Here is a 21098-nt window from a genome sequence, read left to right on the forward strand (position 1 = left end):
GTAGCTCACGAAAGCTCATGCTCAAATAAATTGGTTAGTCTCTAAGGTGCCACAAGTACTCCTTTTCTTTTTATCCACACTAGCTAAACCTATAGAGATTACTATCTTCAAGGAGAGATTAATTGTAATAATACTTTGGCTTTTCATCCCAAGGTGCTTCCTTATCTATATACAATACAACTGAGCTTCAGTCACCTCTGTGGTGGAGGATAGCAGCCAACCAATACACAGCACGCTGCACAATGGTGCAAGAAGGGAATATTTTGGCTGGGCAAAGCAGTAGGGTTTTTTAAAGCAGCAACAGGAGTTTCATTAGTCAAGCAGTGCAGGGGCGAACTGGGTTCTTTTTAAAATCTCATCTTACACACACAGAGCGAGAGAGAGAGAGAGAGAAAAGTGCATGGAATTCAACCATTCCACCTTGGAACAATAAAAGACTAGAATTGACACTGCTGCAGTTTGAACAAATGCTTTCAAGGAGTTTTTTAAACCTGGCATGACTTCGAGCACAAAGCTATCCTCTAACTTAATCAGGCCTTTTTAGTGATCACTGTGAGAGCCTCCTATTGCAAGAAGACCCCACGAAGTCCGCTGGGGACCTGACTACAATACTTTACAGGGAAGCATTTAGATACTATGGTAGTGGCTCTGCAGAAACCCTAAAAGAGCTAGATGAGATGGAAGTGCTTGTGAACTGGCTAATATGAAGTGAAGTGAGCTGTAGCTCACGAAAGCTCATGCTCAAATAAATTGGTTAGTCTCTAAGGTGCCACAAGTCCTCCTTTTCTTTTTGGCTAATATGTATGTGTTAGCACTGCCATCTTCTGGATGGAACTGGAAGTGCACTGGTTTATCCTTTATGCTGCTAAAGCTAAGGGAGATTCTTTTGGCTCAAATGTTAGGGGCCAGCATTTTTGGAACAAAAGGATCTACGCTTGCTATCAGCTTGATGTTCTGAGTGACCATGACATGCAGCATGCAAACAGCTGTGAAGCTGCAGGTGCCCAATGAGTTGCTGCAGTAGATTTACTTAACTCCCTGACTCATTTTGTTTTTGTTGACCAGAATAATTGGCTTTTTTTATAACATATGGTTGTGAGTCACATATAACTTATGAGACTAGCTGCTGCACGCCAGTTATCACTATATCTCTGTCACCAGGGTGTCCCGTGCCTAGGCTGCGTGGGAGAGGGAAGCTATGGCAGGGTCTGGATGCCCCTTCTCTCAGCTTCCTGGTGGCTGGTTCCCCTAGTCCTGGGTGCTGCTCTGCTAAGCTGTCACACATCGGCATACCCACTTGGTGCAGGCAAGAATTTTTACCCAGCTTCACTACTGCTGCAATGAGTCTGATCTTCCTGCACAAGCAACCTCCATCTCTGAGAATAGCTAATGTTAGCCTCTTGTCCCTCTCTCTTGCTCCTATCCCTGGAGAAGCCACACATGACTAGGTTCTTATAAATTCCAAGGCCTGAAGGAACCATTGTGCTCATCAAGTCTGACCTCCTGTAAACACAGGCCGTAAAACGTCCCCAAATAATTCCTAGAGCAGATCTTTTAGAAACAAATCTCATCTTGGTTTAAAAATTGTTGGTGATGGACAATGCACCACAACCCTTGGTAAATTGTTCCAGTGGCTAATTACTAATGCTGCAACTGTCACTGGGGTATATAGATGGCACTTCCCTTCCAACACCATCACCCTTTTTCATGGACAGAGTCATATTGATACCTACCTTTCATCCACAGCGCTCTGCCTTAAGATCAGAGAGTAAATGAACTGAAGCTGGACAGCACAGCATGACTTTAAGAGGTAGAGTAGACTGGGTTGCATAGTGTTGTAATATTATAGTGTAACAAGTCAGGAGAACGGAGATGCAAAAATAATTTATAGGGAAAGAAAAATAGACGCTCTTTAGCAAATTGAAAGATATATAAGTTTCCTTTGGAGAATGGGAGTCAGGCATTTGCTGGCATCAGAGTAGGGTTTTCCCGTGTAATACCTATTGGTGTTCTAAAACATTTACTTGGAAAGTGCACTTGTTGGCAGACAACGGAGGAATTCAGAGAGGACTTTGCGGAAAGGGTCAAGTAGACAGACAGAGACAGCAGTTGACTTTTGGAGGCCTACAGCTTTCAATTATTTTCCTTTTGTTAGCTTGGCAACTTAATCACTTCAGTTACTGGGGTTTTTATTTTGCTGTGGGCTTGATGATGACGCCATCAACAGAGTTTTGGAGAAGCTCAAGATACCTTGACCATGCCAAAAAATAAATCTGGATCCACTAAAGATTCTGCATTTCACTCTCAAACTCCCACAAGCTGGAGCGTGAGCCAGTCTGCTTTCTCTTCCATGCTAGTCGGAGGCACAGACCTGACTTCACAAGCAATGTCAGAATATTTGAATGGGAACATTTCTACAGGATCATTCATTCCTTTTTTTCTTCTTTCTTTCTCAGGTCAACACTTTTGGATGCAGGCAGGAAGTGTAGAGTAGTAATGTATCCCTATTTTTTGGAAATAGGTATTTTTTAAAATATGTAAATGAAAGCCACATGTGAAGGGGATGGTAGCTAGCAAAATGGGGTCTTGGTCCATGATTAGGGCCCCTAGATTCTACAGTAATAGAAATAAATAATAACAATAATCTATTTGTGTAATAATTTCATACATTAGATATTTAGCAAAATGTTCAATGGCATTCTAGCCACAAGAGATATGAAGTGTGAGAGCTTAAATTTAGCATTATCAGCAGGGTAAAAATAGGTAACCTTAAGATAAATTTCCTCCTATGTGTGCCAAAACACATTACAGCTAAGAAAAACCTAAGCATTTAAAAATATGGAACTGAACAATTAAGGGAAGGTAGATAACTATTTGGTTACACTCACAGTTCATACAGATTCTTAAATAAGTCTACATGAGTAAATTCCACACTGAATATTCCAAAAATAACCTTAACTCTGACCTCCTATCCTTACTCAGCTTCAGTCAATAACTAAACATCCTCTCACACCCAACTACGGTTCATTGTATACATTTCCAATATTGGCTATAAATGCCCATAAGCTACACCCATTACACGGGGCCCAGCCTCCAACCTTCTGTTCACCCACTCACCAAGTATGTAAAAGGCTGTTATAAAGAGAAGGGTGATAAATTGTTCTCCCTCACCACTGAGGACAGGACAAGAATGTAATGGGCTTAAACTGGGAGATTTAGGTTAGACATGAGGAAAAACTTCCTAACTGTAAGGGTAGTTAAGCACTGGAGCAAATTATTTGTGGAATCTCTGTCACTGGAAGTTTTTATGAGCAGGTTAGACAAACACCTGTCAGGGACGGTCTAGATAATACTTAGTCCTGCCTCAGTTCAGGGGACTGGACCAAATGACCTATACAGGTCCTTTCCAGTCCTACGTTTCTATGATTCTATGATTATTAGCCAGAGACACCAATATCTTATACAGCCAGAGAGATGTTTTCCCATCCCGACTGCGCACTGTGGTTGAGGGAAAACCACATCTTACACCATGGTCTTCATATTCAGCCCAAAACACCTTTTCTCCCATCCACTATGAAACAGGAAAGCACTACGAAACAGGAAACCACTACGAAAGGAAAGACAGTCTTGTTCTGAAAACACTTGACTGGATTCAGTTCCTGGTTCTGCTAGAGACTTCCTGTCTGACATCGGGCAAATCACTTAGTCTTTCAGAGTAGCAGCTGTGTTAGTCTGTATCCGCAAAAAGAAAAGGAGGACTTGTGGCACCTTAGAGATGAACAAATTTATTTGAGCATAAGCTTTCGTGAGCTACAGCTCACTTCATTGGATGCATGCAGTGGAAAATACAGTGGGGAGATTTTATATACACAGAGAACATGAAACAATGGGGTGTTATCATATACACTGTAACGAGAGTGATCAGGTAAGGTGAGCTATTACCAGCAGGAGGGGAGGGAAAAAAAACAAACAAAAAAACCTTTTGTAGTGATAATCAAGATGGGCCATTTCCAGCGGCTGACAAGAATGTGTGAGGAACAGTGGGGGGAGGGGGGAAATAAACATGGGGAAATAGTTTTACTTTGTGTAATGACACATCCACTCCCAGCCTTAACCCAATTCACCCCAGTCAACCTCTTTCTGTGCACTGGGAATCCCATTATACTTTCCTACTTATCCTCCTGTTATGACTCAGAGACTGCATCTCCTCCTTACAACTCTCGTGATTTTATCACTGGTCTCACAGTATGCGGTATTTACCTTAAAGCCCCAGCTTCCGCAGTCATTTGATTGCCTGATAATCTCCACTTTCATTTTTAAATAGCAGTACATTTCCAGCTCTTGTGGTTGTGAAACAAAGCTTAAAAACATGAACCCTAAAGGCCTCACCGGCAAATAACAAGAACCTCACATTTATTATTTTAAAACCTCATGATTTTTATGACAATCTCACAATTTTTGAGGACCTGACTCTTGATTTGTGAACACTTGGGGTTGGCCACGGTGTGTCAGGAGGTCAGATGAGATGATAACAGTGGTCCCTTCTGGACTCATAATCCATGAATCTTCAAGGCAGAGATCACATATGCACCATTCTCCAGTCAGTCTGACTGGCAGCCAACCTCCAAGTACCCTGCCAATCTAATCAGGCTAGTGCATAACGTATTTCCCGTAAGAGGAGAAAAAGGAGTCTGCAAGTCTGAGATGCATTGCATTTGTAGCAGCTATCCATTGGCACAGACTAAAATCACAGCTTTTATCATAGAATCATAGAATATCAGGGTTGGAAGGGACTTCAGGAGGTCATATAATTCAACCCCCTGCTCAAAGCATTGGTTATTGGGGGTGAGGGATAGCTCAGTGGTTTGAGCATTGGCCTGCTAAACCCAGGGTTGTGAGCTCAATCCTTGAGGGGGCCATTTGGGATCTGGGGCAAAAATTGGGGATTGGTCCTGCTTTGAGCAGGGGGTTGGACTAGATGACCTCCTGAGGTCCCTTCCAACCATGATAGTCTATGATTACCTATGGATACCCAGGAATGTTATCGTTGCATTGGGTTGCATGCCATGAGTGCTGGGCTGTTTCAGCAATCAGGAATGTCCCGCTGTCTGGTGAGAGTGGCATTGGCACACTACAGATGTGTTGCAGCTTTAGCAACTCTCACAATATTTTTCTTAAAGCCCCAACTCCTGGGGTCACGTGCATCTCAGCTTTCACTCTTCAAAACATAATAATAATCCAGCCCTCAAGATCGTAGAGAAACACTTGAAAATGGGCCCCAAGTGAAAAGCAAATAAAACGCATCCCAAATTTATTCTTTTTAAGCCACATGAGGGTCACGAAGGGCCTTGCTGCAAAGCAGCCCTGGGCGCCAACCACCCAAGAGAACCGCAGCGCAAGTGGGGCTCGTGGGGCCACAAGCAGGACCGCGCGCCCTGCAAGACAACCAGGGTCCCCAAAACAGGGAGCGCAATGAACTGTGCAGTCCACAGGGGCAGGGCCGGGCACCGCACGGGGCACGGGGCTCAGGGGCCAGGCACCGCACGGGGGGCAGGCACCGCACGGGGCACGGGGCACAGGGGCCGGGCACCGCACGGGGGGCAGGGGCAGGGCACCGCACAGGGGGCAGGGGCCGGGCACCGCACGGGGGGCAGGCACCGCACGGGACATGGAGCACAGGGGCCGGGCACCGCACGGGGGACAGGGCCGGGCACCGCACGGGGCACGGGGCACAGGGGCCGGGCACCGCACGGGGGCAGGGCCGGGCACCGCACGGGGGGCAGGCACCGCACGGGACATGGAGCACAGGGGCCGGGCACCGCACGGGGCAGGGCCGGGCACCGCACGGGGGGCAGGGGCCGGGCACCGCACGGGGGGCAGGGGCCAGGCACCGCACGGGGGGCAGGGGCCGGGCACCGCACGGGGCTCAGGGGCCGGGCACCGCACGGGGCAGGGCCGGGCACCGCACGGGCACACAGCGGAGGGGATGGATTGCTCGGCGCTCGTGCGCCTCCCCTGCCCATCGATGCTCTCGGAACTCGCAGCCGCAGCGGTTTCGTGGCGACGGGGAAGCCGAGGCCGGGGCGCCGCGGAGCGCGGCAGGTAGCGGGGGGGTAGGGGGGCGGGGACCGGGTCACCGACAGGACTGGGGGTATCGATCACCCCCCAGCGGTGACTAGGGGGGAGGGGGGTATCGATCACCCCCCAGCGGTGACTAGGGGGGAGGGGGGTATCGATCACCCCCCAGCGGTAACTAGGGGGGAGGGGGGGATCGATCACCCCCCAGCGGTGACTAGGGGGGAGGGGGGGATCGATCACCCCCCAGCGGTAACTAGGGGGGAGGGGGGTATCGATCACCCCCCAGCGGTGACTAGGGGGGAGGGGGGTATCGATCACCCCCCAGCGGTGACTAGGGGGGAGGGGGGGATCGATCACCCCCCAGCGGTGACTAGGGGGGAGGGGGGTATCGATCACCCCCCAGCGGTAACTAGGGGGGAGGGGGGTATCGATCACCCCCCAGCGGTAACTAGGGGGGAGGGGGGGATCGATCACCCCCCAGCGGTGACTGGGGGGAGGGGGGGATCGATCACCCCCCAGCGGTGACTAGGGGGGAGGGGGGAATCGATCACCCCCCAGCGGTAACTGGGGGGAGGGGGGGATCGATCATCCCCCAGCGGTGACTAGGGGGGAGGGGGGGATCGATCACCCCCCAGCGGTGACTGGGGGGAGGGGGGTATCGATCACCCCCCAGCGGTAACTAGGGGGGAGGGGGGATCGATCACCCCCCAGCGGTAACTAGGGGGGAGGGATCGATCACCCCCCAGCGGTGACTGGGGGGAGGGGGGTATCGATCACCCCCCAGCGGTGACTAGGGGGGAGGGGGGTATCGATCACCCCCCAGCGGTGACTAGGGGGGAGGGGGGTATCGATCACCCCCCCCCAGCGGTGACTAGGGGGGAGGGGGGTATCGATCACCCCCCAGCGGTGACTAGGGGGGTATCGATCACCCCCCAGCGGTGACTAGGGGGGGGATTGGAGATATAGCTCATCACCCAGCAATAACTAGTGGGGGTCAAAAGCAAAGATCAGCACAAAAGGAGCTAAGGGAGGTTGGGGAGAGGAACAGCGCACTCCTAAAATATTAACAAGGGGACCAAAGTGAAGAAGACTAATGCATCCCCCTAGCAGATTGAAAAGTACCTGCTAGGACCCAGAGCTCTGAAACAGGTGGCTAGGGTGTTCTTTGCTCTGGTTTGGGGGATGTGAGCAGCCCTGTTCTTCATGTCACTCTAGGTTGAAGCTGCAACACAGATCGAACAAGATGAAGGGTGAACGGCAGTGGGAAGGCAGTCTGCAGTGAGAAGGAAAGGCCCATGAATCAGCTTGCGAAGACCTTTCCCACCCACCCACATGCAACAATATATTGACACGGCACATCCTACCAGCCATGTCTATTTCACTGGGATTTTCCCAGCCCTATCACAGGCCAAACTGTAACATATGCTGCTTTTCCATTGCAGAATCCTGATTATTACTAGAGAACACATCTTTGGGAATTGGAAAAACAGAGATAACTTAATCAATACGCTTCAAATATGCTGCACTGACCAGATCTATTGCCTGGTACTTTTTAATGAAATGACTCATGCACTCTCCTGTCAATAAATCCATTTTAAAGGGTAAAGAAACCAGGCACAATCAGTGAAATGGGCACAAGTCTGGACCACATTGAACTCCTAGATCTCTGTTGTTTCACCATTTAATTAAAATCTCTCTCAGGAGTCTGGATTTTCCTGAGACAGCTATTATCCCTTAAGCCTCCATTTCAAGTTGTTGAGGCTTTCTCTCCATGGACTCCCAGTACCAAATGGGCTGTGTACACAATAAGCCTTTGCAAAATGACAGGGCATCATCAATATACAATCGGTCCTTCAGAAGTCCTGGTTTATCACACTGAGCGTAAGCACAAGTCCTGTATGGTGCTGTAACATACAGACGAGTCTGTGTCAAAAGTGTTGCACAGAATGTTATGTGTGCTGGCCTACATGTCATAAACCCCAATAGTGTCACAGCTAAAGGAGATTGCCTTTGATCTCAAAGCAGTAGGAGAGTATTGTACCCTTGCTTATACCTATGAAGGGCCGATTAAGCTAAGGAATCCACTACAGCGCTTGAGAGCTGGTATGAAACACGTTTAGTCTCCAGTGTCATTCCAGAGTGAATGACAGGCAGAGTAATGAATGGACGGGTGTCACTAGCTGAAAAAGCCTTATCTGAGAGCTATGCCAGGCTTCGTTACAGGGACACCTCGTTGCTCATCTGGCAGCAGCAGCAGCAGAAGTTGGAGTCTGTCCCACCTGGTACATACTTGAGTAGAAGCCGGAGTATGTGGTACTCGCAGTATGGTAATGAGGCCATTCTGGTACGGGACAAAAACAAACTGGATGTCTCCAGAGACACTGGGCAATCAAAGTTTTGCATTATTATGTAATTTTAAAGGCTTAGTGTCAGAGATCTATACATGGCAAATAAATACATGAAAGAACCTGTGCTAGGCCTCAGGCAAGTTCTAAACAGCATTTTCATTCAAAAGCCACCATTAATATTAATGGCAGGTCTGGTCACATTGTTTCCCATCACTGCTGACTATCAGATAATTGGGATCAACCTACCAAGGTTCAGTGTGGTACGGAGAGATGAAGACTGAGGACACCTTACTAGAGGAGAAAGCCAAAATATTAAATCAAGGGATCAGGCTAAAAAAGAAAAAGACATATTGCCTTCCTTGTACGTCTGTCTGCTTTATGCCTGATCTGCCCTCTGATTGGGTACCAATGTAACTCTTTCAGTTATGGGTTTGATTTTGTTACTGAAATCGTTATATCAATATAGTCCCTAGTGTGAACACACACATTGGTATAAACCTGTCTTACACCTGTATAGCTTATTCCCCTTCCCATATAAGAATAGCTATTCTGGCATAAGCAAGTTGAGACCAATATAACAGCATCAGAGGCCAGGGGCGGTTGTACCAGTTTAACTATACCACTATCATTCAAGCAGTACAACTTTTGCATGTGGACTAGCCCTTAGAAGATTATTAAAACTGAAAGGATGTTTGAAGTTTAGATTTATTTTCACTGTTTATGCCACTGATTTACATTATGTATTTCATTGAGACTGAATGATGAAAATAGCCTAGTCAGTTTCACTTGCCAGTCATTATTATACACTTTGAAGATTCTGCAACGGCGGCCTTGCAAATGCATCTAGGGAATGTTAGAGTTCAAACTGTTTTCATTTGAAATCATGCTTCAGAATGTTGCTAGTGAGATTGTTCTGCAAAAATACACAGAACCTTCATTTTGGACTTTTCCTGTCTCCTTTTCATATTTTCCCTATAAATGGTCTCTTACAATCTCAATTAATGATCTGGCAGTTGAGTTGAATAATTTACAGTATTAAGCAAAATAGGGAAAGGAGGTGCTGAATGAAGTTACATTTGGGCCTTAGAAAGGTCTGGGCAAGAGAGGTGTATAAAGGCTTTGTCCACTGCAAAGCAGCAGTTGCTTCTCTCTGATATTACAGTTCAGTATCATGGAGGTAACAGTTTGAAGGCATCATTCTGTGAAGTCAGTAGGACAACTCATATGAATAATACTCTGCTTAAGTAACAATTCCATATAATAGTTCAAAAGCATATCACCGACTGAATCATCAGATAGGCAAGGATAGATTTAGGAGAGTAATAATGAAGAAAGCTTCTGTTAACAAACACGCACGTTTCTTGGTAAGGGTTGAAAGGAAAGAAATGTCTTAAAACAGGAGTGCTAGAGCCATACGTCAGCTGCGAAAGGGATTTTCTTGTTCAAGCTTTCTGTATAGTTAAACCTTAATGCATGTAACAGTTATGCATTTAGCCTCGTTAACTTGTCGAACTCTATTTATGCAGTTCCTATTTCAAACAAAAATTAATGGGAGTGTCCATTATAAATAAGCTAGGAAGGATTTTTTTATTTATGTTTTGACAAACAGCGTCTCGTATTTAATTGTAGCTGATCTCAATATTTTAAAAATCGTGTCCAGAAATTATTTTTTTCAGTTGTTAAAGACTAAAGGGTTGAAAAAAAAAAATCAGACTTCTACATCTGGAAATGAGCACTGGTGTCTGGCTCCCAGTTCTATCTGCCATCGCTACCCCATTGTGTATATTAGGGCTTGATCTAGCAGGGCAGCATCAAGCCCTTAGGAGTCATGGGATTTACATGTCTCATCCAGCACATGCTTAAACTCAAGAATGTGCACAGTCCCGTTGACTTCAGTGGCACTCATCACGTGCCTCCAGTTAAATGCCTTAAGTATTTTGCTGGATCAGAACCCTAGACCCCAATTCAGCCAGGTACTTATTTGAGGCTCTGGCCCTGATCCAGCAAAGCACTCAGGCACCTGCTTAACTGACTTCAGTTGGGCTACCCAGCTGCCAAAAGTTGAGCATGTTGCAGAATTGGGCCCATTTTCCAGTACGCCTGGGTATTCATTTTGCTTATTCCAAGAAGTTTTATTTTTAAAACTTTTTAAGCACTTTAACGTTTCTTTATAGAGAAATTCTGTATCCATCCCACCAAGCTAACAGTAACACATCCATTCTACTGTGGATGAACTTAGGTTTTCTGCACTCAGCACTTTCTGTTAGCAAGTGCATTCACTACAGATCAGAGTTACCCCTGATTTATTTAGCTGTTACTATTTATGCATGTATCCATGATTACTATAAAATACTGTATGTTCGGAAAGTTTAACTTGGGCCCTGATCCTGCAGACACTTATGCAAAGGCTTTATTATACACGCATGACCTTGGTCTCCTCAGGATTATTCAGGTGGGTTAAGTTAAGCATGTCTACAGGAGCGGGCCTTACACGGCACGAAGGGGATGTTGTATTGCTTGCTTTTCTGCCCATCCCTCTAAATGTGATTGTCTGTTTTCCCATCATTTATGCAGTGTTGATGTACGTATTGTAAATGCATTTATTGTCTCTTGATGTCAATGAAAATGGTCTGAATGTGTCATCTGTACCAACTGTTTTTTCTTTTCCACGTTCACTGCCTTAGCACGCCTGATTATTATCTGTATTACAGCTCAAAATGCTGACCCAGGCAAGGTATGGGGCAGGTAGATATTTATGCAGATACACCCAATTTGGGATTGTATTAATTAGCGGTGGTCTGATTGCCCCCTATTCCTTAACATAAGGGTGAGTCTCACAGAACAGAAATCTGCAGCCGCGTTTACCTGTGGTTAGCTCGCTGTGGGTGAGGCTGGAGTCTGCAGGACAGTGTTGTTGGCACAGCTGCTCAGTCTTCGTTCTTGATTCAACAGCCCAGAGGTTTTGTGAACTCTTCCCGGGGAGCTTGAGATGGGATTTGACGAGTACCCCTGCTATAGCTGCTTCTCGTGTGCATGAAGGGCTACGGAGAAGGTGTCAAAGCGAGTCCACTGAGCTGACTGGGAGCCATATGTTATCCGTCCCTTCATAGATTCCAAGCCAGAAGGGACCACTGTGATCTTCTGGTCTGACCTGTATAACACAGGCCAGAGAACTTCCCGGAATAATTCCCAGAGCAGATCATTCAGAAAAAACATCCAATCTTGAGTTATGTCCAGTAAAGACCCACAGAGGCCTGCTTACCTTCTAGCTAAACCCCCAGGCAGTCTAACAAGTGCAGCTAGTCCTCAGTGGAGCCCCCTGATTGGCTGAGGGGATCAGCACTCTTGCTCTTAAGACCAGCAGCAGTAGCAGGGTGCTGGCTGCTCAAAGCGTTTGCTACAATGGCGCCTGCTTGTTCCCAGCCCCTCTGCTGTCTTGGAACCAGCCGCGTCTCACTACAGGCAACCCAGCTCTGACCTTCAGCTCCGATTCCTGACTCCGGCTCTGACATCTGGCCTCCTACTCCCAGGCTGATCCTGGGCTCCAGCTCCTACGACTAGGCACAACTGCCCACATCCCGGTCCCTCACAATTTAAAAATAGCCAGTAATGGGGAATCCACTATGACCTTGGTAAATTATTCTGACACCTACTTACCCTCTCTGTTAAAAATTTTTTTACAGTCTGAATTTCTCTAGCTTTAACTTCTAGCTATTGAATCGTGTTCTATCTTTCTCTGCTAGATTGAAGAGCCCATTATCAAATATTTGTTCCCCATGTAGGTACTTATAGACTGATCAAGTTCCCTTTAATCTTCTCTTTGTTAAGCTAAATAGCTTGAGCTCCATGCGTCTATCACTGATAAAGCATGTTTTCTGATCCTTTAATCATTCTCATGGCTCTTCTCTGAACCCGCTCCAATTTATCAATAGCCTTCTTGAATTGTGGACACCAGATCTGGACACAGTATCCAGCAGCAGTCACAGCAGAGCCAAATACAGAGGTAAAATAACATCTCTATTCCTACTTGAGATTTCTGCTTGGCCAGCTTGAGGTGCAGTGGCAAAGAGGTCAAGGTGCGTTATGACAATCCAGCAGGTCATGTGTTCAAGTCTAGCTCAGTTTCACACTGAAAAGCTGCCTCCAGTTTACTCAGCTGCAGAATAGGTACCGGAATCCATAGGGTTGGGGAAGTCAAAAGTGGTTGGATGGAAAATGACACACCGTAAACCACATCAGCCTGATGAGCCATCTGTGGCTCGGGGCAGACTTTGCCTTCTCTGGGACACCACATCCTGTGGAGGTAGCTCTCCTGCACCAGAAGAGAGAGAGTTTTATTATTAACAATAATAAAACAACTACTGAATAGAATCATAGGAAGAGAGTAAATGTCACATAATTTTTAATGTTGTCATTTAGGGATGGCTCGTGGCTCTGGGTGTCCCAAAGCATGTGACTGACAGAAGTTGAGAATGGACGACAGGGGATGGATCCTGAAAAATTGCCCTGTTCTGTTCATTCTCTCTGAAGCATCTGGTCCCAGCCACTTTCAGTAGACAGCATGCTGGGCTAGATGGACCATTGGTCTGACCCAGTACAGCTATTCTTATTATTTTTGAAGGGGATGGGGACACAGGAGCAAACCCTTTTGGGGCTCAGCTACCCATCCGTGGGGTATATAGTGCCTGAAAATAAGACCTAAAATAGCCAGCACATGGCAGAAAAATGTGTACATAGCCAAATCTGACTGAGTTGCCTCTCACAGGCAAACCACAATCTTAGCCACTTGAAAGTAGCTCCAAGGTTTCCAATACCAATTTGTCCAGCTTTTAATTAACCCCCTGACTACGCCCAGTGGTGCTCATTGTGCCTCTTACAGGTTATTATTATTAAAACTTACCTCTCTTGTGCCTTTTGCTGGCTCACAAGACAGACTGGGCCAACTGTCCTTGGTTTTGGCCAGTTCAAAGTAATTAACTGGTGCTTAACCAGCTGTTAAACCAGGGTGAAATTCCTCAGCTTCCCTCTTTTAATATAGCACTTCCCATGTCAGGATAACAGACCCGATTCTCATTGGACCTCAGGTCCTTCACCCCCCTCTGACTCACTGAAGATGGGTGCCCGTGCCCAGTACATTGTCAGAATGGCTTAACCTTGTCTATGCCTTATGCTCTGTAGTTGTTATGGCGATGTAGCTTAGCCAAGATCCCTCAGGTGGGGAGCATAACATTAACCTCACCCACCTACCCCACCGTAAAAACTGTCTGCGCCTTGTTTCCACTAGGATTTTACAGCAAGGTAGCTAATAAGTGTTAGCGACCTTGCTCTTAAAAACCCACCTTTTTTGGCAGTGAGGACTCAGCCCGAGTGTACCAGATTTAGTCATGAAGAGCCAGCTAGTGGATACAGATGGTGCAGGTGACAGCTGGAATCCAAGCGCTCATGCACCTGGGATGAAGCCCTGACCCTATTGAAATCAATGGGAGTTTTGCTATTGACTTCATTGTGGCCAGGACTTCTCTCCTGGAGCACAAAGGGCAGTCATGCAAATATTAGGCAAACCAAGTATTTTCTTCCCTTTTTTTCCCTGGAGCTCTCTTTGGAAGCGCCGGAGAAACATATCGGGAGGTTTCCAAGTCCTACATCAAAGGGTTGGGTCCCGAAGGTGAGGAATGTTTAACCAAGAGAGTCGTCCATTAGACATTTGAGGAAAGAGCTGTCGACAAAAAGCAAAGTTTTAAAAAGAATCTGAATAAAAATCAGTTCCCTTCTCAGTAAATCAGTTTCCATCTCCTTGGTGACCATGATGTCGTATCCCCCTAGTTCGCCGGTCATCCATGGAGTCTTCCAGAAAAACAGGGCAGACAAGACCTGAATTTCTGACGTAAAAAAACAAAACAACAACAACAACAAACCATTTCAACCAAACCAATCTACCACATCCAAGGCTTTCTTTATGTATCATTTAAAAGGGGACAAACCAATGCCCCTCCCCCCAGATCCTTTTCAGAACTATGCTGTACCTTACCTATGCCCCCAATCCTGCAAATAGAACCACACTCCATGCATTGATTTCAGTGGTAAGGGTCCATCCACATGGATCCAGTTGCAGGATTAGGGCCTAAAGCAGGACGGTTGCTGAAAAATAAATCCTGAACCATTAGTTGGGGAAACCATGGAAGCAATAGCCTAGATCACTCCAGCACTATGGCCCTGAGTCAGCAAAGCACTTGAGGCCTGGTCTACATAGTTTTTGTACCAGTGTGATTCTTTTTTTAACCAATATAGTTATACAGTACAATCCCCAAGTGTGAACACAGTTAACCTGGGGTACAGGTGCCTTATACTGGTATAACTTATTCTCTTGCTTGTACAGGAAAAGCTGTAAGAGTATAAGCACATTTATATCTGTCTCACTATGTCCACACTAGGGGGATTATACCACTTTGACCATACTGAAATATTTAAAGCCTTGAACACATCCCTATTCATCAAAGCGCCAACCACACTTGGATTTATGCATGCACTTGAAATTAAGCAGAGACATAAGTACTTGGCTGAATAGAAATGAAGTTAAGTTCAGTAAAAGCTGTTTTATCCAGCACGTTGAGGGAATGGGGGCTGCCGGTAAGTGAAAAATGCCGGTTAACTAAGAGGGAGGGAGTTTGGGTGTGTGGGGGGGTGCGGGGCTGGGGATTGGGACATGGAAGGGGGTGCGGGGCACAGGCTATGGGAGGGAATTTGGGTGCAGAAAGGGGGCTCGGGGTGCCAGATCTGGCGGGCGCTCTCCTCGGGCGGCTCCCCCAAACAGCAACCTGTAGAGCTGTGGCAGTGGCTCTGCGTGCTGCCTCTGACCACAGGCATGGTTCCCAGCCAATGGGAGCTGCGAAGCTAAAGCTTGGGGCGGGGGCAGTGTGCAGAGCCACCTGCCGCACCTCCGCCTAGGAGTAGCCTGGACAGGTTGCTGCTCTTGGGGAGCCACGCAAGGTGAGTGCCCCCCAGATCCGGCACCCTGCACCCCCTCCCACACCCCAAGTTCCCTCCTGCACCCAAACTCCCTCCCAGAGCCCACGCCCTGCACCGCCTCCCATGCCCCAAACCCCTGCCGGCCCCTTGCTAACTGGACTATAAACCGGAATTTCAATGAAGATCAGAAATGTCAGTTTATAGAGCTTTCCGGTTGAAGTGCCGGATAAAACATCTTTTACAGTACATGCTTAAACTTCGGCATTTTCAATCTCACAACTTCATGACATTGGAGGTTTTACTTAACGCTCCAGCATCTGGAGTCATGCGATTCTGAGAAAATCTCAATTTTCATTTATTATAAAAGGTAAGTTTCTCACCCTCAGGGTTGCAGAGAAAAGCTTGAAATCATGAGCAGATGCAACCCTAAAGGCTCAAAGCCCAGAGGGCAAATAAAACAAATGCAAAGTTATTATTTTTAAAAACTCCTGTGATTTTTTTAAGCCAGGTCCATGATTTTGAGGGTCTCAATTCATGATTTCTGAGGTTTGGCAATACTGCTTAAGTGCTTTGCTGAGTCAGGATCTCATATGATTTCAACCATGGTGAAGATCCAGAGGGAAGGAAGGAAACAAGCAACGTATAAAACTTCACACAAGCAGACATTTTTTCTTTTTTATTATGAAAACAAAACAAATGCCCCAGGAGAGGGGTCCATGATTACCAGTAACATCAAAGATTACTTTCTAACTTTTTTTTTTTTAATTTTGTTGTGTCGAGGCCAGCATTTGCAATAAACAAGCTAAAACTAGTTACATTGACTCATTCTTCAGTAACTGACATTTACAGGAATATACTAGAAATGGCACTAAAAAGTCTTAAGAAAAAGAGTTACGGTAAATTTGCATGCACATCATACAGAAAAGTAACATTTGTTTTAAATATTTAAAAAAAAGGAAAAAGAACAAAATGTACAACAACAAATTGTTTTGGAATTGTTATGCCAGTTATCGGGGCGTAAGCTCTAAAAGGCCCGTGTCAAATCCTAGCTGGTGGGTTGTTTTATTTATTTTTAAAAAATGATTTTTTAAAAAGATATGTAAATACCATTTTTAAAAAATGCATCTAACCATTTTACAAGGAGGATAATGCTGCTAATGTAATGACCTCCTCCTGCCCTGTATTAATCTCGTATAACTCACAGCCTGCCCACAATTGCACCATAATTGCACCATAATGCGAATTGCTTGTGTTTTAGAACATGTATTTTTAAAATCCATTACTAAAAAGTTGGGTATTTTTTGGTCAAGCCCCAACCCTAGCGGTAAAAAACATCATTTAAAAAAAGGAAACAAATTAAAAACTGGTCTAAGAGTCCCAAAAGTAGAAAAAAAAATAGAGAAAATGAAATTAGGTAACTGTAGTCTGATTCCACCAACCAGAGAACATGGAACGAGGCCACAACCCGAGTACTATTTGAATGCATGCGTGTGTGTGTGTAAAAAAGTAGTAACTGGTTATACATCTTTTTACATTCTGAATGGAAATCAGTTCTACAATTTCAAACCCTGTTTATAGGAAAGTTTAAAATCACAGCAATAAAAAAACTGAATTTGTTTTGCGTCAACTGTATCTATTCAGTGAAAAAGTTTTAATCAACACATTTGTCTTCTAGGTGAACTAGGGCCTGATCCCTGGGAGTCTGATATTCCTCAGCTTCCACAGGAGTCTAGGCCTTATGGCGAGACAAGAAATAGCCTTAGCCTATGATCATTTGATAAAGCTTTTAAATGATATACTGACACTAGTTGATTAGGGACATGCACATTCTTCTCTTTTCTGCTGTGGGTGTTTGTTTGTTTTTTTTACCCCCATTTTCTTACAAGTATCAAACTTCTTTTTATTTACTTGATGTAAAGACTCCGGGAAAGATCATCAGCTTGCATAAATTGCCACCAATGACTACGTCCCTGAGTGAATTTCATATTAATTTAATAGATGTAACCCAGATGCACGTGGGGGAGGATTTCAGTATGAAGGAAATAGCTTATTTCTCAGGATTTTTTCCAGATTGGCATTGAATTGCTCAGATCTATTTAAAACCAAATAATCCTCAGTTTCATTTAACACGCATTAAAGGTTAAAACAAAAACAAAAAAGCAAAGAGGCAAACCCACCCTTCAAAAAGAATTAAACAAAAACAAAAAAACCCACCGTAAGCTCTAATTAGATGTATATTACATTTCCTCACAGTAACTTTTAAAAATATATTACTAAGGATCTGTTTGGGGGAGATGATTTTTTTTTTTTTTAAACAACGAAGGGCAGTGTTTAAAAAAATATAGGAACTAAAATGAACCTCAGTTTAATGAAAAAGGTAAATTGTTAATTTCAGTAAGATGCTGGAGACCCTCATTCATCCATTCCTTGCAAATGCTTTAGGCCCCAATTCTGCAAGGCCCTGAGCACCTCCTGCAGAATGGCTGAATAGCCCATTGATTTCAAAGCGACTAGAGGCTCTTCAGCAGCCTATAGGAGGCATTCAGTGTCTTACAGAATCAGGCTCCATTCCTATAGCACAAGAGGATAATGCTTCCTGGGGCTTTGGCAGATTCTGTGGACTACTGCTGCTGGTTTTGTCATTAAGACACGTACACAGAGCCGCTTCAGCTGCATGACGGTCACGTCGGAATACCTCACCAGCTTTCCTGAAATGCTGACTGAGGGGACGATGATGTAGTTGGTAGACAGATGCAAGGGTAAGCCACCTATTTAATCTCCAAGAGTCTATCCTCTGAAAGTCTGTCCAATAAAATGTGGTTACATGGGAATTAAGTGAGTGACAATTGAGCCTGGATACAGTAACATTTGCACCAAAATGAACATTTTAGCGCAAAGATGCCCAAAAGTGCAAGCCATGGTGTTCTAGCAACAGGTCCCATAGATTCCCTCACTTTCAAAAAAGAGGTGTGGCCTACTGGGACCACATGTCCCAGCATGCAAAGTTTCCTTTCTAGCTCTTTGGAAGCTAAACTTGCTGGGAACATTGCATGCTGGGATTTGCAGTCCTCATAGGCCATACCCCTCTATTATAAAATGAGGACAGCTGCAACCTGCACCACTTTATGAGGGTAAGGTGCAGCCCAAAGGCTCTTGGCAGTCTGCTAATATGGGCCTCAGCAGGGCAAATGTCAAGGCTGTCCATGTTCGAGGCAACAAGGTAGCCTCAGGGAACTGGGGGCTGGGATATGGAAAAGCATAACTTCTGTTAAACTCTGTATATTTTTTTTTCTTTACAATAAAAAGTTTTTTTTTAAAAATCAAGAATTCAATTTACTATACATTTCTGCCCCCCCAGATTACAAAGTTCATATTACAGAACTGGGGTTTTCCTAAAACTGGATTAAAAAAACAAAACAAAACAAAAACAGAGAGAGAGAGAAAGATCTGTGGAAAAATTACAAATAAGAGAAAAGGGAAATGTGCAGCATCGGGAAGTCATCTATACCTGTAAGTCTCCAAATTCTGTACAAAAAAAGCAGGAGAAAAGAAGAAACAAACTGAGTACACAAACCGTGATAGAACACCGACACAGGAAATAATGGACCGTAGCACCTGTCGGTAAAAAGTCCAATACATTTAAATAAGGTCTCAGATTTATTTATTTTTTTAGGCTGGTTCGAACCATTTAAAAAACCCCTCTGCATTTCTGCTGTTCTTCACAATGCAGGTTTCTTAATGTTTCAAATGACCAATGGTGTTAATAAATAAAGTATTTATATATACATGAAATTAGGGACAGTGGCAATGATGTACGTGTTGCAGCAGTGCAGGTTTAAATGTTAGGCTGGACTCTCATAGAAAATTGCGGAGCCTTACGGGGGGAAAAAAAGTCTTTTTTTTTTTCTGGTTTTCCGTCCCCCCCCCCGCCCCTCCCCCACACCCCCACTTCTTTTTTTTCTTGAGGTAAAAGTTTCAGTGTTTGGAAACCTGCACCCTGCGAGACACAGATGTAGCGTTCCCTCCTGGGAGCTCCTTGCTGATATAAAGATAGGATAAAAAACATTCCACCTCCCTGCCCCATTCCATTGGTGACGTGGCCTGGGCCGAAACTACAGTGCCCACTTTATCCCCGACCCGTCTAGAGCCTCTGATCTGGGAAGGTACTTGGAGCACATATCTGATTTTGAGCATGTGGGTTGTCTCCTTGACGTCCGGGGGTCTGGCTCATTAGGGTGGTTGAAAATTTTTTGATGGGGAATTGGAGGTTTTCATTGACACAAAGTGTTGATTTTCCTCAAAAAATTGTTGATTTTTGTTGAAAGCCTGAACGTGTTTTATTTTTTCAACAAAAAGTCAAAATTTTCACGGCAGGGCGGGGGGGGGCCTGACCAGCTCTACTGCTCACATGCTTAAAGTCAAGCACATGCTTAAGTACCTTCCTGAATTGGAGCCTATGCCTCTATCCCCCCTCCCCCCAAAAAGGATACATTTTAACAATCCACAGTACATGAGTTTTTGTTTTTGTCTTTTTATGTAAAAAGATGATAGCATCTGACATTTTCATCACACTGTAGACTTGGAGATTAAGAATACTAGTGCTAATAACAAATACACCAACTAGTTCAAAAGCTAACATCTTTCAGATACAGTACCATTTTACAGAGATTTCTTTTTAAAAAATTTTTTTCCTTGCGTCGTAGTGAGCCAGGTTGGGTGTATTAAAAGGGAACTTTGGAAAAAAAAAAAAAACCCAAAAAACTGTATACTACACCTTGCAGATTTTTCTATGGATCTCTTGTTAAGAGTTCAAAGCTCTTGTCACATCCAAGCAACCATCTTCAGTTAAAAAAATTTAGAGACTTTACGCAAAGTGAACTACTTATCATAAAGTCTAGTCACACGCACACACAAAAAAGATCTTTGACCTATTAAAAGCAAAGAAAAAAATTGGAAGATATTTTATAACACTGAATTTTTTAAAAAAATTGAAAAAATAAGAGAGAGAGAGAGAGAGAGAGAAAAACCTGACCACCATGGAACAAGAGTAGTATATTAACCATAGAAGGGAACACTGCAGAGTATTGGTGTGTATGTTGTCCTTTTTTTTTTTTTTTTTTTTTTTTTAAGTGTCTGTAGTTTATTCCGAATCGCTGCTGTCCGAACTGGATCCGCTTGAGCTGCTGCTTCCGGATTCTGAGGAGCTGCTGCTGCTGAGACGGGAAGGGCCTCCGGATGGAGCAGAGCTGGACTTTTCTAGAGGGAAGTAGATTGTGCATCATTTATTTGGAAGGTATCTGAACTATGAAAGAGTTATTCATATAAACCCCTCCCTACACTCTCCCCACCCTTGGGTTGAGCAGTCTATGGGCTGGTATGGTACAATCCGATAGCTGGGGCAACATCCGAAACCTCTGGAAAATTGGAGAAGGCCTTAAAGTGGAACTGCCCGGGTAGTAAGCTTTTTAGGTGGCCAATTATTTTATAGCAAATGTTCACTGAAAAAACCCCAAACCAAACAACCCACGATAAATACAACTTGAATCTCAGGTTGGTTTCAACTGGATGGCACCAGCACCCACAGCTGATGGTATGAAGGCTTGTGTGTGGAACAGCTAGAGCAACGTCACCCACATTCATGAATTTCCGTCGCTGGTATATCCACAGTGTATAGATCTGTGCCGGGACGGAGCCCTGAGGGATGCC

At 44.8% G+C, this 21098-nt stretch overlaps 2 protein-coding genes across 4 annotated transcripts in view; one reads left to right on the forward strand and one right to left on the reverse strand.

The window, feature by feature from the left end:
- The first annotated feature begins 5998 nt into the window (after positions 1-5998).
- Positions 5999-11066, forward strand: BRD3OS (BRD3 opposite strand). The gene is made up of 2 exons (XM_048822615.2): positions 5999-6102; positions 7294-11066. The coding sequence occupies exon 2, from the start codon at positions 8222-8224 to the stop codon at positions 8489-8491; it is 270 nt and encodes an 89-aa protein (XP_048678572.1). The 5' UTR covers positions 5999-6102; positions 7294-8221; the 3' UTR covers positions 8492-11066.
- A 4987-nt stretch (positions 11067-16053) lies between these two features.
- BRD3 (bromodomain containing 3) overlaps positions 16054-21098 on the reverse strand; it is a 51974-nt gene continuing 46929 nt past the window's right edge. For all 3 annotated transcript variants that reach the window (XM_048822613.2, XM_048822612.2, XM_048822610.2), the window contains exon 12: positions 16054-20648. In XM_048822613.2, coding sequence (XP_048678570.1) covers positions 20533-20648 — 116 coding nt within the window. In that variant the 3' untranslated portion in view covers positions 16054-20532. The remainder of the gene's footprint in view (positions 20649-21098) is intronic.

Source organism: Caretta caretta, chromosome 16 (genome assembly GCF_965140235.1).
Source record: "Caretta caretta isolate rCarCar2 chromosome 16, rCarCar1.hap1, whole genome shotgun sequence".
Lineage (NCBI taxonomy): Eukaryota > Metazoa > Chordata > Testudines > Cheloniidae > Caretta > Caretta caretta.

Coding starts and splice junctions, on each gene's coding strand:
- BRD3OS (XM_048822615.2), top strand. CDS start 8,222: ATGACAGGCAGAGTAATGAATGGACGGGTGTCACTAGCTGAAAAAGCC.